At 36.9% G+C, this 15,315-nt stretch overlaps 2 protein-coding genes across 6 annotated transcripts; both read left to right on the forward strand.

Moving 5' to 3' along the window:
• The first annotated feature begins 1,754 nt into the window (after positions 1 to 1,754).
• On the forward strand, positions 1,755 to 14,467 carry LOC112046819 (metaxin-1). 3 transcript variants are annotated; one of them, XM_052886637.1, is made up of 6 exons: positions 1,755 to 1,969; positions 2,042 to 2,083; positions 5,164 to 5,433; positions 6,382 to 6,616; positions 8,384 to 8,538; positions 13,661 to 14,467. In XM_052886637.1, exons 1-6 carry the CDS (start codon positions 1,892 to 1,894, stop codon positions 13,781 to 13,783), a joined length of 903 nt encoding a protein of 300 aa, XP_052742597.1. In that variant the 5' UTR covers positions 1,755 to 1,891; the 3' UTR covers positions 13,784 to 14,467. The 3 variants fall into 3 exon arrangements, with proteins under 3 accessions (XP_052742597.1, XP_023939393.2, XP_023939394.2); XM_024083625.2 differs by having other exon boundaries at positions 1,757 to 1,969; positions 2,042 to 2,188; XM_024083626.2 differs by lacking the exon at positions 13,661 to 14,467 and adding an exon at positions 10,376 to 13,197 and having other exon boundaries at positions 1,762 to 1,969; positions 2,042 to 2,188.
• Positions 2,195 to 4,597, forward strand: LOC128198916 (uncharacterized). Of its 3 annotated transcripts, XM_052886636.1 has the most exons (3): positions 2,195 to 4,260; positions 4,369 to 4,398; positions 4,480 to 4,597. In XM_052886636.1, the coding sequence occupies exons 1-2, from the start codon at positions 3,086 to 3,088 to the stop codon at positions 4,385 to 4,387; spliced, it is 1,194 nt and encodes a 397-aa protein (XP_052742596.1). In that variant the 5' UTR covers positions 2,195 to 3,085; the 3' UTR covers positions 4,388 to 4,398; positions 4,480 to 4,597. The 3 variants fall into 3 exon arrangements, 2 of the variants coding, with proteins under 2 accessions (XP_052742596.1, XP_052742595.1); XR_008251625.1 differs by having other exon boundaries at positions 2,195 to 4,398; XM_052886635.1 differs by having other exon boundaries at positions 4,369 to 4,597.
• Positions 14,468 to 15,315: the final 848 nt, after the last annotated feature.

Genomic DNA, 15,315 nt, shown 5'->3' on the forward strand with positions numbered 1-15,315 from the left:
AGAAAAAGTGGGCAAAGAAATAAAAATAAATAGAGGCGTACGCCAAGGAGATCCAGTTTCCCCAAAACTATTCACAGCTGTTTTAGAAGAAATCTTTCGTAATCTAAGATGGGATCAATATGGGCTTAACATAAATGGTGAAAAATTATCTCATCTACGATTCGCTGACGATATCATAATATTCGCTACAACAACAGTCCACCTACAGAACATGCTCGTAGACTTAGAAAAAGAAAGTAGCTTGGTAGGTCTTACAATAAACACCTCTAAAACCAAAGCCATAAAAAACTCATCTGAGGACTATATCTCTATCTATGGTGAGCCGATTGAGTATGTAAAGGAATATTCGTATCTGGGCCAACTGATCTCGAATACCGATGTTATGTCAAAGGAAATAGACACCAGAATTGGTAATGCATGGAAGTGTTACTGGGGATTAAAAGAAATCATGAAAAACACAGAAACCAAGATGTCTCTTAAGTCCAAGCTATACAACACCTGTGTGTTACCAATCTTGACCTATGGTTGTCAAACTTGGGCACTCACTAAAGCGCAAAATAAGAAATTAGAGACATGCCAGACAGCAATGGAGAGGAGCATGCTAAATATAAGAAGATCAGACCGAATAAACAATATGACAATAAGAAAACACACGAAAATAGAGAATGTCATAACAAGGATAAGGAAACTTAAGTGGAAATGGACAGGCCATATAATAAGAGGAACAGAAAAATGGAATAAAACTATTGTATATTGGTATCCAAGAAATAGCAAAAGGAATCGAGGCAGACAGTTCCGAAGATGGGAAGACGAGTTAAAGGCGGTAGCAGGGGAGGCATGGACAAGGAAGGCGTTGGACCGACCCAAATGGAAGGAAATGGAGGAGGCCTTTGCCAAAGTTGGGCAAACAGACAAAGTTGTTGGTGTCACCTTAAATTAAATAAATTGTGAAATATGTACCTACGTCTGAATAAAGGCTATATTATTATTATTATTATTAATAAAGATACACATTTATTTTATTTATAAGCCACAAAGGACACAAATATTAAAATTAAAAAATATGTACATAATTATCGACAAGTTATAATTTCATGTATCTTTCCCGTCTCTTCAATTCATAGACAATCTAGCATTACGAAATGTCAAATTCGCAACATTTTCGTTAATCTGTAGAAATAAAACTTGTTGTGATTTCGTTTTTAGTGAAATAAATGTGATATAATAGTTAATTACAAGCAGTTTTTATGTAATTCGCGGTGTGCGCGTTAAATGAAGTGATGTGTATATAAATGATTTAGTTTAAACGGACGGTTTGTGAGAAATATGTGAATGTCGTGACGACGGATCTTTGTTTACCTTTTTTGCCATGTAAGGAAAAAAATAGTATACCTTTGTTATGCACCACTAGGCCAAATGACTATGTGGAAAATCGTTGAAATTAATGTACACTTACTGTTTTTCTTTAATAATCCCTTTGCTTTAGAAATACAAACACATTCTTTCTATTACGCGTCAAAATTAAAAGGATAAATAATTCTTTTTTTTCGGTTTTTTTTCCGTACTTACACGGGTTTAATCTCTAAAAACATTCTAGTACGTACACATCTATGTAATTATATTTACTATCCTGGAATCTCAAATCTAGAATGTAGATGGCGCTGCTTCATAAAGATTTCACGTTCTTCTAAGTTCCCATGGCATGGTATTAATCTCTACGATTTGTCGAGAACTATAGCTAGTGATCTGTGAACTATAGTGATTAGGTGATTAGTGATCTGTGGTTGAGAAGCGACAACGAGAACGAGATTTATTAATTTATTTTATTTATTGCGCTATGTTGCAAAATTAAAAGTTTAACAATAATCATTTTAGAATTTTAATAAAAATTATGGCTAGTATAGAATTAGATATATGGCGCGGAGAATGGGGACTAGCGTCAATTGATCTCGAATGCCTTAAAGTTTTGGTAAGTCAATAATAACGTAACCTCTGGTAGAAGTAAATTACACCGGTGTTTTCATATATATTGTATTTTCAGACGTATATGAAATTTATCGGCGTTCCTGTTAAAGTTCGTGAGGCAAGTAATCCATTTTTCACTCCTAAAGGCACTCTGCCTGTTATGAGAGACGGAAGGACTGTTTTAACCAATTTCGAAGAAGTCGTCACCTATTTGAAATCTTTGGTAAGGAAATATTTTGAATAATAAAAAGTTATAGCAAGTTCCAAGTATTTCTACATAAATTCAAATGTCTCATGCTCACTATCATCGTTTTTATCAGCCGATGGACATCCAGTGCTGGAAATAGGCCTCTTGTGACTTCAAAACACCACGGTCTCGAGCCTCCATCATATAGCAGCTTCCTGCAACCCGCTTGATGTCTTTGGTCCACTAAGCGGGGGTAAAACAGTTTCCCCAACCCATTCAATAAATATAAAAAGTATCATAAGTTGCCAGAATTAGTGAAAACTGCACAGCTGTGTATGTTCTTTTGTCGCTTTATTATCCTAGCCTGTAATAAACTTGACTGTGGGCATCATGCAAAAAGAACTTTTTAAGAAATTTGTATGCCCTGCAATAACACACTTCAGCTTCTCAACTTGCTGAGCTATGTCTCAGTAACTTTGGTTCTTCTACAGAATGAAATGTCTACTCTGCTCTAACTCTTATGAGATAATTCTTTGTCAAATAGACTAACTATATTTATTTGCTATGATATGTTTTATACATAATTATTATTCTACGAAAATTAAACAGTAAATTTCATTGCTGAACACACCTGATAAAAAACTCAGTAATGTTTAATTTTATTTTAATTAAAATTAAAATATTGACTTAAAACTCAAATGAGAGCAGGTTTCACAATATATTACTAAAAAATGTGAGAAAGGTATCAATGTTCTACGGGCTGTAGCAGGAGTATGGTGGGGAGCTCACTCTTACTCCTTAAAACTATTATACAATGCACTAGTTCGTAGTCACATTGATTACTGTTCATTCATTTTAGATCCCTTAAATAAAACTACCTCAGAACTGCTGAACCGAATTCAATATAGGTCTCTTAAAATTGTTTTAGGGGCAATGAAGTCATCCCCCACAAATGCTCTACAGGTTGAATGTGTTGATCCTCCCCTGCATCTCAGGCGACAGTATCTATGTGATAGATTTATCAGTAAAACACTTCAGCTTTCTTCCCACCCTCTATGGTCCAAATTAACCCAGCTGTCAAAAGTTATTAGCCCTAGTAATCCCTCTCCATGTCTCCTTAATAGTTTTGAAAAATTCACTAAGCTTCCGCATCCCTTGTCATCATTATCAATAAATCCTCTATACTCTACATCATACGAGGCCCTTGTTTACAATCCTCCTGTGATTACAGATCTGGGTCTAACTAAAGATGCCCCTGATACCAACACAAAGTTTCAAGAAATTGTTCATCAAAATTGGTCAAATTACTTGTACATTTACACAGATGCTTCAAAATTCTCCCCTGAAAGTTGTGTTGGTGCAGCTTGCTGGGTTCCCAAATATAAAATAGTCTTGCAATTTAAATGTCCTCCAGAAACCTCGGTGTTCACAGGAGAGGCTGTTGCCTTGTTAGAGGCAATCCTGTTTGCCCGATCCCATAACATAAAACAAACTGTTATTTTTACTGACTCCCTTAGCTGCTTATATTCCATAAGGGAAAATCCTTTTAGAAGTAAGTCCAAATTTCCTATTATACTACAGATTAGGGAAGCTCTGTTCTCATGTCATGAAATTGGTTTGTCTATATTTCTAGCATGGATACCCAGTCATTCCGGCATCTCTGGTAATGAATCTGCGGACTCTTGTGCTAAGGCAGCTGTACAACTTGGCTCATTGGAACATTTTAAAAATTATTCACATGACCTCAGTAACTTAGCAAAAAACTATTTAGATAAATCTTGGCAATCATTCTTTAACCACTCAAAAACCCTTAAAGGTAAATTTTATGCATCAATTCAACCAAATATACCCAAGCGACCTTGGTTCTTTCACCATAGGTATGCTGACCGATGGGTCACCTCTACAATATCCCGTTTAAGACTTGGTCATGCCTGTACACCTGTCCACTTGAACAAAATTAGAGTGAGAGATCACTCTCTGTGCGAATGTGGTTTGGACGAAGGCTCAGTTTCCCATATCCTCTTCTCTTGCCCTAAACTTCTCCACCCTCTATATGATGTTCTTCCTCCTAAATTCCCACGCCCTTTGAATGTTGAGTGTTTGTTAATGTCTGTGTTTAGTCCCTATTGTAAATTTATATGTAAATATATTGAATGTAATAACCTTAAGTTGTAAATATTATGTCTATTAACAATATTAATTTTGTGTTTTTTCAGAAGTGTGACTAACAACTGAACTAACAAAAGGTTTAAAAAAAAAAAAAAAAAATCCGCTATATACAATGTCAAAATTATGCTGGATAATAATAATTAATACTTGATTCCCAGCTTACACCGATCAACCTCTATAAAAGTGTGTCTTCCTTACCACGTGACATTGGCGAAGTAAATTGTACCCAATTGGTACAGCAGCAAGCCATATAATCAAAAATTGAATTGAATTGAATTGAACCTTCTGCATGAATTAGTGTCTGATAGCTTATTCATTCATTAAGTTTTTTTTAGTCTTTGCCTCAGTTACATAAAGTAACAAATAAAACATACAGGTACTCTATTCAACATTTATCAGAAGGTGGTAAAAGCAGCTCAAATCTCATATCTGAAAGTCTCATCTATATGTATGTCGGTGCAAGTTAGTTATTTGATCGGTTGGCTCGTAGTAATGAGCTAAGATAAAACGAAGTGTTCTGTGAGATAGGAGATAGAAGTGGGGGACCAACTGCTGTATTATGAGCAACTGCTCAGGTGGTCTTGTTCATTCTTCTTGTGGCGTCCGATCCGTCCACAACTTGATTGTATAATATACCTTTACGGGTTGTTATGGGATAGGCACCTTGCCTTGTGACCTGAGTGTTAAATTGTGTAAGCAATAAGTGAAGTGAACCTAGCGCAAATGGCAATGCTGACGACCAACGTCAGGTCAGCGGTTCCATCCGTAATTATTTCATGAGGATATGGTGTCTCTGTTATATACATAATGTCTAAATGTATTGTATATATTGCATTCTTCAGCATTACAGCACTGATGTCCACCTCAACCAGAAGCAGGCAGCTGAAGCGAGCGCTTTCACTCAATATTTAAGAGACAAACTGTACCCAGCATACCAGTATGCATGGTGGGTGGATGAGAAGAACTACGGAGACATCACACGCCCGGCATACGCTAAAGCATTACAAATACCATTCAATTTCTACTATCCCTCTAAATATCAGAGTTCTGCCAAGGCCATGGTTGATGCACTGTATGGGGAACATACTGATTTGAAGGAGATTGAGAAAACAGTAAGTAAATCTAAATTAAAATTATATTTTCATCATCCTTAAAGGAGAGGGGATACAGAACTTAGAGCCACCATGTTGCTCTTATTCAGGTTGTCAGATTTAGACTGGTGAACTATTATGGTTAACTAATATGTTTTAGTAATATATAAGATGATAGGTGGCGCTAATATGCAAACAACAAAATAATCTCTTGAAGAGAAGTAGACAAAATTCAACCAAGGCAGAGCAACCGGAAATTCCACTATCTCTTTCACTGCGTTGGTACAAAAGAGATAGGATTGGCCACTCTAATGCCATTGGATGAAATCTTGTCTATATTTCTGTTTGCTGGTCGCATATTAGCGTCAAGATGTTGGGTTAATGATAGGGACTAATAACGTCACATGCTCTCCGAACACAGTCTCTTGTGGTGACATTGCCCGCGTCTACCAGCTTCAACAGCAGCTTGTTGACATGATTGGATATTCTTGTCTGGTTATGCATTGCTAAATCTAGCAATCTCCTCTTAGTGTTGAATTTTAAATCGTCATGTATGTATTTGCTGGCCACATAGAATGGAATCTAGTTTATCTCTAGCATAACACCCAAATGAAGTAAAAAATGCTTCATTCACAGTAAAAAACATCAGATAGAAATGTGTCAGCTTCGACGCACGAATGGAGTTTACTCTTTCAGATTGTCTAAATAGGTGTAAGTATTGAGGCATAGTGTATGTATGTAGTGTATACATAAACTATGCCTCAATACTTACGCCTGAAAGGTGCGCAACCGAGGAGCAGCAGGCCGCGGCGTGCGCGGGTGCGCAGAATAGGTTACGCACAAAAACGTAGCGCTGTCATTTGTTCATCGAATTTTACTGCCCATATTTTTTCATACCAGTGGCTATATATGAAAAATCGAATCTCAATCGAGTAAACTCCAAAAATTTACAGTAAAAAATGTTTCCAGATATACAATGAAGCAGAAAAGTGTTTAAAGACACTCTCGGACAGACTGGGTGAGAGCGAGTACTTCTTCGGCAACCGGCCCTCGTCTTTTGATGCGACAGTGTTCGCCTACCTCGCGCCGCTGGTGAAGGCTCCCTTCCCCAACGGGACGCTGTCTAACCATGTCAAAGGGATCGCTAACTTAAGCAGATTTGTTGCACGGATCAGTCAGAAGAATTTTAGAAATGTCACTGATGGTAATCTAATTTCTTTTATCTTAATATATAAATTTGAAACGTAATAGCCCAGTGGACAAGACCTCTGCCTCTGATTCCGGAGGGTGTGGTTTCGAATCCAGTCCATGCACCTCCAACTTTTCAGTTATGTACATTTTAAGAAATTAAATATCACGTGTCTCAAACGGTGAAGGAAAAACATCGTGAGAAACCTGCATACCAGAGAATTTTCTTAATTCTCTGCATTTGTGAAGTCTAACAATCCGCTTTGGGCCGGCGTAAATTAAATTTAAGTGTCTGTCTGTGATTCCAAAATAACTGTTTATCAAATGCTTATAGTTATTAAAAACAAAAGTGCTTTTTTAAAATTTTCGTCTGTTTGTTGGTCGGGCCTATTGTCTGGAACGGCAAAACCAATTTGAATGGGACATTCACTGGAGTATATTTAGGTTATGTAAATTTGTTTACAGAGTTATTGTAGTACCAAATAACCAGAAATATTTTTTGGAGTTATTACAAAATAGCCCCTATGACTTTTGGAATCATGGTCAAACATGGTGCCGGTGTAACTTATTCCAACACCTTGGGACCCCAACGTCATTCGGCTCTTTGAATTATGTACCCCACTCATTGTGACTTCTTAGCGGGGGCACACGAAGCGTTGCGTGACAAAAGAGTTCACCGTATCCAACGAATCGTCTGCCCGCGCTATCAGCTTTGCGACCCGTTGAGCTATGTCGGTGGTTTTTGAAGACTGGTTCTTCTGCGGATCTCCTCATTTCTAATTCGACCACACAGAGATACTCCGAGCATAGCTCGTTCCATCACGCGGCGTCTGTTACGTATACAGTTGGAACAACATCACCTATTCGGGAGGTAAAATCTAAATTTACTTTTAAGAAAATATTTCGCTTGTATTTGTTAGATTGCCAAAAAGCAGACTGTGGCAATTATTAATTAATAATAAACAATTAATTCTATAATTTATTGTTTATTAATTTTTTTTCTTTTGTGACTGCTTGCTTGCTTTGAGATTACATTTGTGTTACTGATGTACTGATGTACTCACAACAAATTTTAGCTGAGTCAGGTCTATTTTTTGGCACAACACATTTTATTATATATATATATATATATATATATATATATATATATATATATGTACTAGCTGACACTGCGCGGTTTTCCACGCGTGGTTCCCGTTCCCGTAGCCTTCCTCGATAAATGGGCTATCTAACACTGAAAGATTTTTTTTAATCGGACCAGTAGTTCCTGAGATTAGCGCGTTCAATCAAACAAACAAACTTTTCAGCTTTATAATATTAGTATAGATTAGTTTTAAGTTATTATTACAATATAAATGTATCACTTTTAAGTTATTATGTAGTTATGAGTTATGTAATTATGTTGAGCCGTGATAGCCCAGTGGATATGACCTCTGCCTCCGATTCCGGATGGTGTGGGTTCGAATCCGGTCCGGGGCATGCACCTCCACTTTTCAGTTGTGTGCATTTATGAAATTAAATATCACGTGTCTCAATTGGTGAAAGAAAACCTCGTGAGGAAACCTGCATACCAGAGAATTATCTTAATTCTCTGCGTGTGTGAAGTCTGCCAATCCGCATTGGGCCAGCGTGGTGGACTATTGGCCTAATCCCTCTAATTCTGAGAGGAGACTCGAGCTCAGCAGTGAGCCGAATATTGGTTGATGATGATGTAGTTATGTGTTGTGCTAACAAATAAATGATTTCTATTCTATTGTATAATATGAGTGATGTTTGTGTTCAGATTACAACCGGGCGAACTGTCAGAAGCAGTCGCGGGGCAGTCAGTCGGAGCGCGAGGCGGCGCAGTTCCCGCACGAGACGCGCAACAAGATCCTAGCGGCCGTGTTCGCCGCGCTCGCCATGACCGGCTACGCCGTGGCCAACGGCTTGTTCCAGGTCGGTGCCCTCTTGTGGAGCTCCCACATATCTCGAGATGAGAGGAAACGTCGACCAATAGCGGCCGCGTCAAATGTACCATCGCAATGAAAGAGATATGTTTTCGATTGCGCCGCTAGACAACGGCGTCTGTGGATTGATAAGACGAAGGTCCTGGGTTTGATCCCCGGCTGGGCCGATGGTTTTATTAATTGATTCAGGTCTGGCTTTGCCTACCGGCAAAAACGTACCACCAAACGGCTTAGCGTTCCGGTACGATATTTTTATCCTACAAGTTAGCCCGCTTGTACTCATATCTTAGACTCGCATCATCACTTATTATCAGGTAAGATAGTATCTCCTCTCATTCTGAGAGGAAACTCGTGCTCAACAGTGAGCCGAATATGGGTTGATAATGATTTATTATCGAAATATCTATATTTTTTAATTATATTGGTCGACATTTCTATTGTTCTTGTCTTGAGATATGAATTGGTGTGCATCTTATCGCTTTAAGAGCAGTGGCATGCAATTCATAAATGCAAATAGCGCTGCTTACTTTTTGTACAATGTTTACCCTTGTTAAAAACTTTGTGCACGCCACTGTATATGAGGTGTATTTGCATGGAGGATAGGGGTAAGAAGATCTCAGTATATGAAAGTGTTTGTCGAAAAAAATAAAATAAAAATAAGGTCTAATAACCCTCCATGCATATACGGCCTGTCATGTCATGCCTGTTTTGCACTACCCTGCACAGGCGAGGACTTTGTTGTATGATTTTTTTTTTATTTAATTCTATGCTATTAGCAATAGCAGTTTATTTATTCCCCGCTTCACTCCTCTGAGCAGTGGCGTAACTGCATAGATTTGCGTCAACAAAATAAAACAGATTCTAGATCCTCAAAAACTTTAAATGAAAAAAATTGTCTATTACTCCAGTTAAAATTCACTTTTGCATAAATTCTTAACACTATTGCAATGAAATTCTAACAAAATCGCTATGTGTGTAAAAATAATAATTTGTAAAGTAAATGTTCTATTTGAATTTATTAGCTAAACGGTTAGTTTAGTGATAAAAATACTTACTTACTTACTGAGCTCCGGCGGTGGTCTTGCATGTTCCATTGTTACACACACTACTCACGACTACACACGGTACTCAATTATCGATTAAATTGATAATATAATAGTTTTTGCACACTAATAATGAATTAAAATCCCACCGCTGTCACCATGTTGTATAATGAAACCAGAATTAGGATGACAACTACTTTATTATCGAAGTACCCACAACAACATCATTTACAATTTTCTAACATTCACATAAGACAAAGAAATGCATGGGTACCCTTATATTTCATGTCAGGGCATTTTATAGGGTGTATATAGGAATATTTAAACATTTAGCTCTCATTCGCACGAGAGAGTTTTTAACAGACGTTAAAAAAGTGATGTAAAATGCAACACTGCTCGAAAAAAAGCGTCGTTGTAAAAACGCTGTCGTGTGAGTATATTCTTGGGTATGCATTTGGTGTATCTGAGCGTTTTTTTAACGTCCGTTAAACTCTCGTGCGAATGAGGGCTTATACAAGTATGTGTATTTACTTTTGGATGTTTGTAATAACCATAAATACATATATAGGTATTTGCTGCAAAAAAAAATCTTTTATACATGTTTTTACGTCCTCCGGCTTTGTATGTTTACGCCATTGCAGTGTTTATGCTACCGGCATGTTGGTGACACCACTGCCGTTTCGTTTACGCTGCAATTATCATTTACGCCACTGCCATGTTTACGCCACTTCCCCCGAGGTTGTGTTCTTATTCATTCTCACCGCGGTTGGTTTGTCTGTTCAGGAGCTGAAAGATTTCGAGCACTCGCAACAGTACAACGACATGTTTGAGAATGAGGAAGACGACAACTGACTGAGCGCCGCCCCCGCCCCGCCCCGCACCGCACCGCCGCCATTTTGGTTTTGCGGAAAACGATCGCACAACTGCGTACGCTAACAAATGTATTGTAGGTACAATGTACATGTTGTTTTAGTTGGTTTTTTTTTAAAAGACCCATGTTAAATTATTGAAAATTCAAAGAACAAATTTAGAATAGGGTATATCGATAATGTTCAATGGTAAAAATTCAAATATAACTATAAAAGACATTTTAAATTCTATTTATTCCGTTGTAATTTCAATTTAAAAAGCCTATTAGCAAGCTACAGAGGATCGTTACAAGTTCAAGCTACAGAACATATGCAATGAATACAAACTATATTCAGGCTTCTAAAAATCAAGGTTTAGTAAATTGTATTTTATTGTATGTATATGTAATGTATTATATTAAATATCGCGCGCACTGTGCGATCGGTTTTAAACGTCTACAGACGTGCCAACTTGTCGGTCGCACCAAATTTAAATTGGTAGCCGATGTTATCTTTTTTTTCTTGTTAAAATCTGTCTTACTGTAGACAAAAGGTAATGGTACGTCAAAATATGCCATATGGACATTTACCTTTTGTTTTTAGACAGCATTTTAGTTTCATCAATAGTTAAAACTATTAAATGCTGTTTACACTTACAGCTTGTGGTATTAGTGCGCAGCTACTTTGAACTGTTTTTGGTCCCTCGAGAGTTATGTTCCTATGTATCCAAAAAGAATTTTCTGTTGTTACAAGTTATATTGTAAATAGCACTTTAGTTTTGCTATCTTTATTTTTCACAAAATTTTTAGGCGCATCTGATTTTATGTGCTTGTGAGCACTTTAAATTTTCATTTAAAATTCAAACCACTAAGGATTGAAAAAAAACTATTTTCTTACCATGGGTAATTACGGTAAGCAAGTTGGGTTTTATTAAAGGACCATTGAGGGTCTGGACTTTAAAACCTGCTTCTTTATCTATGACAAGTATTGACCGCTATCTCACTGAGATGGAAGTGGGCTTACTTGGAAGAGGTTCTTGTTTATTCTACCCATATCTCTGTTTAAATGTAGACAAGTCTATAAATGTCCTTGATTAAATCAGCTATCTTAGTACCCATAAAAGAGGCTACACTTACTTTGGGGCTAAATCAGGATGTGTGTATTTTCCTAATATGTAGTTTCCAACACCACTTACCTTTTTTTTTCTCCTTTTCCTTTATGTATCAGAGATCAGTCTCTGGACCATAATCCGATCAAATGACTGCTTAGAATGTTATCCTATTTACCTCTGGTATGAAAATGACAAACTTTCATCTTTTATAAAATGGCTAAAGTGTTGCCATCGCTGGTTTCTTCTACGTTTAATTGTCCGATTTCTAAAACTGAACATGTGCGCCTTGCTTTTACCTTATTTACTTTATTTATTATTAAAACATTATAATTTTTGTTCTGCATTGTGCTCAAACATGTTTTAAGGTTTTATTGTACAAACAATTTGACTGGTTGATGCATTTGAATATATTTATAGTTAGATTATTACGGCTTGGACGAGAATTAGATGGTTGAAAATGAGTGGTGGGGTTATTTTGGAATTAGCCAAAAAAGTTTGCGAAGACCAAAGTTGTACGCGACATTACAAGCAATTGATGTATGTATGAGGAATCTGTAGTATGTTGCTAGCTTTAAACGAGCCCTTATTTTCCATAACATTCAAAAGGTAACACATATAAAGCAAATATATACTCATATTGAATTGTGTTTAAATAAATATATCAAATACAAAAACTCAATAATCACAATCATAAAGGGTAGGTACCTTCACTATTATGTTTAAGTGTTCTTTAGTTTTATGGAAACGGATTTTTTTATTTCAAATCTTGAGAGGAAATCTTTTTGACGTGACAACGTCTTATAAATTGGTTTGCCGGGTGACACTTCAAGAAACTGTGTTACGCTCCGCTCACGTTATGCGCTCACAATGAGAGCGAGTGAGAGGCACGCGTCCTTTCCACTCGGGCATGGTTAGCCCGCCTAAGCGCGAGAGAGACAGACATAAAAAGTGAAAGGCACGCGTCCCTTCCACTCGAGCACAGTTAGCCCGCCTAAGAGCGAGAGAGGGAGAGAGTGAAAGAGATAGGCATACACACCGGTTCAAATTATGAATATTCACATTAAAATTATTTTACCACTCAAAGTCGTTGTCACGTAAAACTTTCGCCCGTATACCGACTTTACAGGCAACCAATTTTTTTTTAAACAGTTTTATTTATAGGGACATGCACGGTAGTTATAAAAATATAATCATGATTATCAACTTATTTGACGGCTGACTACAGGCCCATGCCCTTATAGGATCTGCTTCTTATAGGAGAAGGGATATGGAGCCCACACACCATGTATTGGACAATGTGGGTTGGCGAGCAATATTAAAACCTTTGTAAAAATGGTCATATCAGCGACATTTTAATTTATTTAATGAATGTAAGACATAATTAGCCAGGCTCCCATAGCTGACTTTTTAATTGCAATTTATATATAATAATTATTTATGAGCTAAATATTATTTATTTATGTTATAAAATTTAGCATTTTTCTTACTTTGCATCTTTATGTTAAAGTACCTTAAGAAGGTTATGGAGAATAAGGCTCTTGATTGTGCCTTAGTATAGGTTACATTAGTTTTTGTTTTAATGACTGAGGTTTGGTTTGTTAGTTGTTTTACTTTGTTGAAGGCATGAATAAAATATTGTTCGTTGACTTGTTTTGTTTATTATTTAGCTATACCTACCTTAGATAAGCTGAAACATAAACATGGATATTTTACAGCATAAACATGCTTGGTTGATTTTAAGAGATACTTTATACTTCGTTCTTCGCGTCCTTATTAGCGGGACTTGTAGTGGTCTAAATAAATAACATCAGGGCAATTATTTGGATAAAGACTAATAAAAATTAATTCTTATTTTGCCTGGATTCTGTCTAAAGTACCTACACCCTTCATCACAAATATAGTGACACAAAGCAGACGCAGTGCATTATAGAACGCAGTCTATAATGCACTGGTTTTTTCTAGCGTTAATTCTGGAGATAATTTTCCTTTTACTTTTAGCTGGTTATTCGCTAAATTAAAAAAGCCACATCTGTCATCAGTTCTTGACCAGCCAAATAGGTGTTATAGTTTCATTAAAGTAGTAGAGTAAATAATTAACCTAATTAACAGCGTATATCGGGCTCGAGTTGGCAGAGGACGCTGCTGTTGAATCGGCTCCGCATCGCGAAGAAGCATTTCAACAGGATCAACAAACTGAAAGAGATGAAAGCTGCACAGGGAGAGAGAACATGAAAACGTTACTTTTAAAATCTTGTATATTGATGTATATTTGTATCTAAATAATAATTTACGTAAACTCGGCCTGACCTGCCCTGCGCAGACAGACGGTTTATAAATTTATCATTTGAATTTAATACTTATCCAACCGAAATAAGTTACTCGAATATACTAGTATTTCAATGGTCGGTGATCAATATCTGAGCATCGCAGCGTTAGCGAGGTGGTTACAGCCGCGGGCAGTTTCTATCGTCGGCCCGAAAATTATAGACCAAGAACCAATGCATCTAACGTTTTCTCAGAATTGCGTACAGTTTGCAAAACATTACCAAAAATATAAAACACATTTTGGATTTGGGGCGCCACACGTATAGGTAATCTGTTCCTACTCTTAAATTTATGTTTATCAGTCTGTGCATAGTATGATGATGTGTGGGTTTTCTTCGGCCCATGTGAACGGGGCGGGGGTACGGGCCTCGAGGCAGTGCCGCCTTGCCCGGGCGTGTGGTGGGGGACCCTTGCCCGGGCGTGTTGTGGGGAACCTTGCTCCCCCGGTGTTTTTTCTTCCAACCCCTCCCGGGGTTGCGGCTTTTCAGCCTAGGGGTTTGTTACCATGTTGATGGAAGAAATTAGTTCCGTTTTTTTTCCGTAACATGGCGATGTAAACATTAAATGCAATGTAACTAAGGTAAGTGGTAAGGCAGATATTTACTACTCAGTCACATCGATTCGAATAAATCTCGATGTACGACTAATTAGTGGGTATTTCGTTCAGTTTACGCATATACGAGAATAATCTAAGCATTTAATAGTTAAGATTTAATGTCGTCGCTCGTAATAGTAGACTAAATGTTATAATAGTTCGAGTTTTATTTCAAATAAATTTATTGTCCACGTTTCAAATCGTTTCATTGCAAATTTGCGTCTTAACAACCTTAATATTGGTATACCCTCTCCACTGTGTCGTCGGATTTCTAAGTGCACCAACTGTGGAGCCATCTTTAAAAGTCGAGCGTTCCAAGGTCACGCGTGTTTAAAACGCCCGATTACATTAAAATGTACTATAGGAGCTATTTAAATATATTTTTTTGTTGGAATTGTTATTAAACAAGCTAATTTTAATTAATAAATGTAATAATGCAGTAAAAACAAGTAATTTTCAATAAAATTTTGAAATCCGAACGCGCGATAGTTGCCCGACTGTCGCACAAAACGCGCTATAATTTAAATTTTTACCTTTATTTCTAGATTGTCTTTGGTTTTTTACTTTTTCTATACATTATTTTACTCTACCAAAGAATAAAACACTCCTAATGTACAAAGATTAAAAAAAAATATGATTTTGAAATCCTCGTCTGTAGACCGCGCTCCTAGAGCGCGGTTTTAAAAACTGTCAGTACTAATCACAGACGTGTTTTGTACAGGTTATGAGTGATTATATGCCATCCTTGTTCTTTTTACTACATGTGAAATAAGTTAGAGTGTGACAAGAATAGGTTAAAACAACAAAAAAAAGGTCAAAATGATATGAGTATGAAATCAATCTT

The sequence above is a fragment of the Bicyclus anynana genome, chromosome 17, assembly GCF_947172395.1.
Source record: "Bicyclus anynana chromosome 17, ilBicAnyn1.1, whole genome shotgun sequence".
NCBI classification, from domain to species: domain Eukaryota; kingdom Metazoa; phylum Arthropoda; class Insecta; order Lepidoptera; family Nymphalidae; genus Bicyclus; species Bicyclus anynana.

What these genes read in the sequence shown, in the direction of transcription:
- LOC112046819 (XM_024083625.2), top strand. Translation starts at nt 1,892, where the DNA reads ATGGCTAGTATAGAATTAGATATATGGCGCGGAGAATGGGGACTAGCG. An exon ending in TGAAGGAGATTGAGAAAACA is followed by an intron (nt 5,434 to 6,381) that starts GTAAGTAAATCT and finishes AAATGTTTCCAG; the next exon opens with ATATACAATGAAGCAGAAAA. An exon ending in TGGCCAACGGCTTGTTCCAG is followed by an intron (nt 8,539 to 13,660) that starts GTCGGTGCCCTC and finishes CCTAATTAACAG; the next exon opens with CGTATATCGGGCTCGAGTTG.
- LOC128198916 (XM_052886635.1), top strand. Translation starts at nt 3,086, where the DNA reads ATGAAGTCATCCCCCACAAATGCTCTACAGGTTGAATGTGTTGATCCT.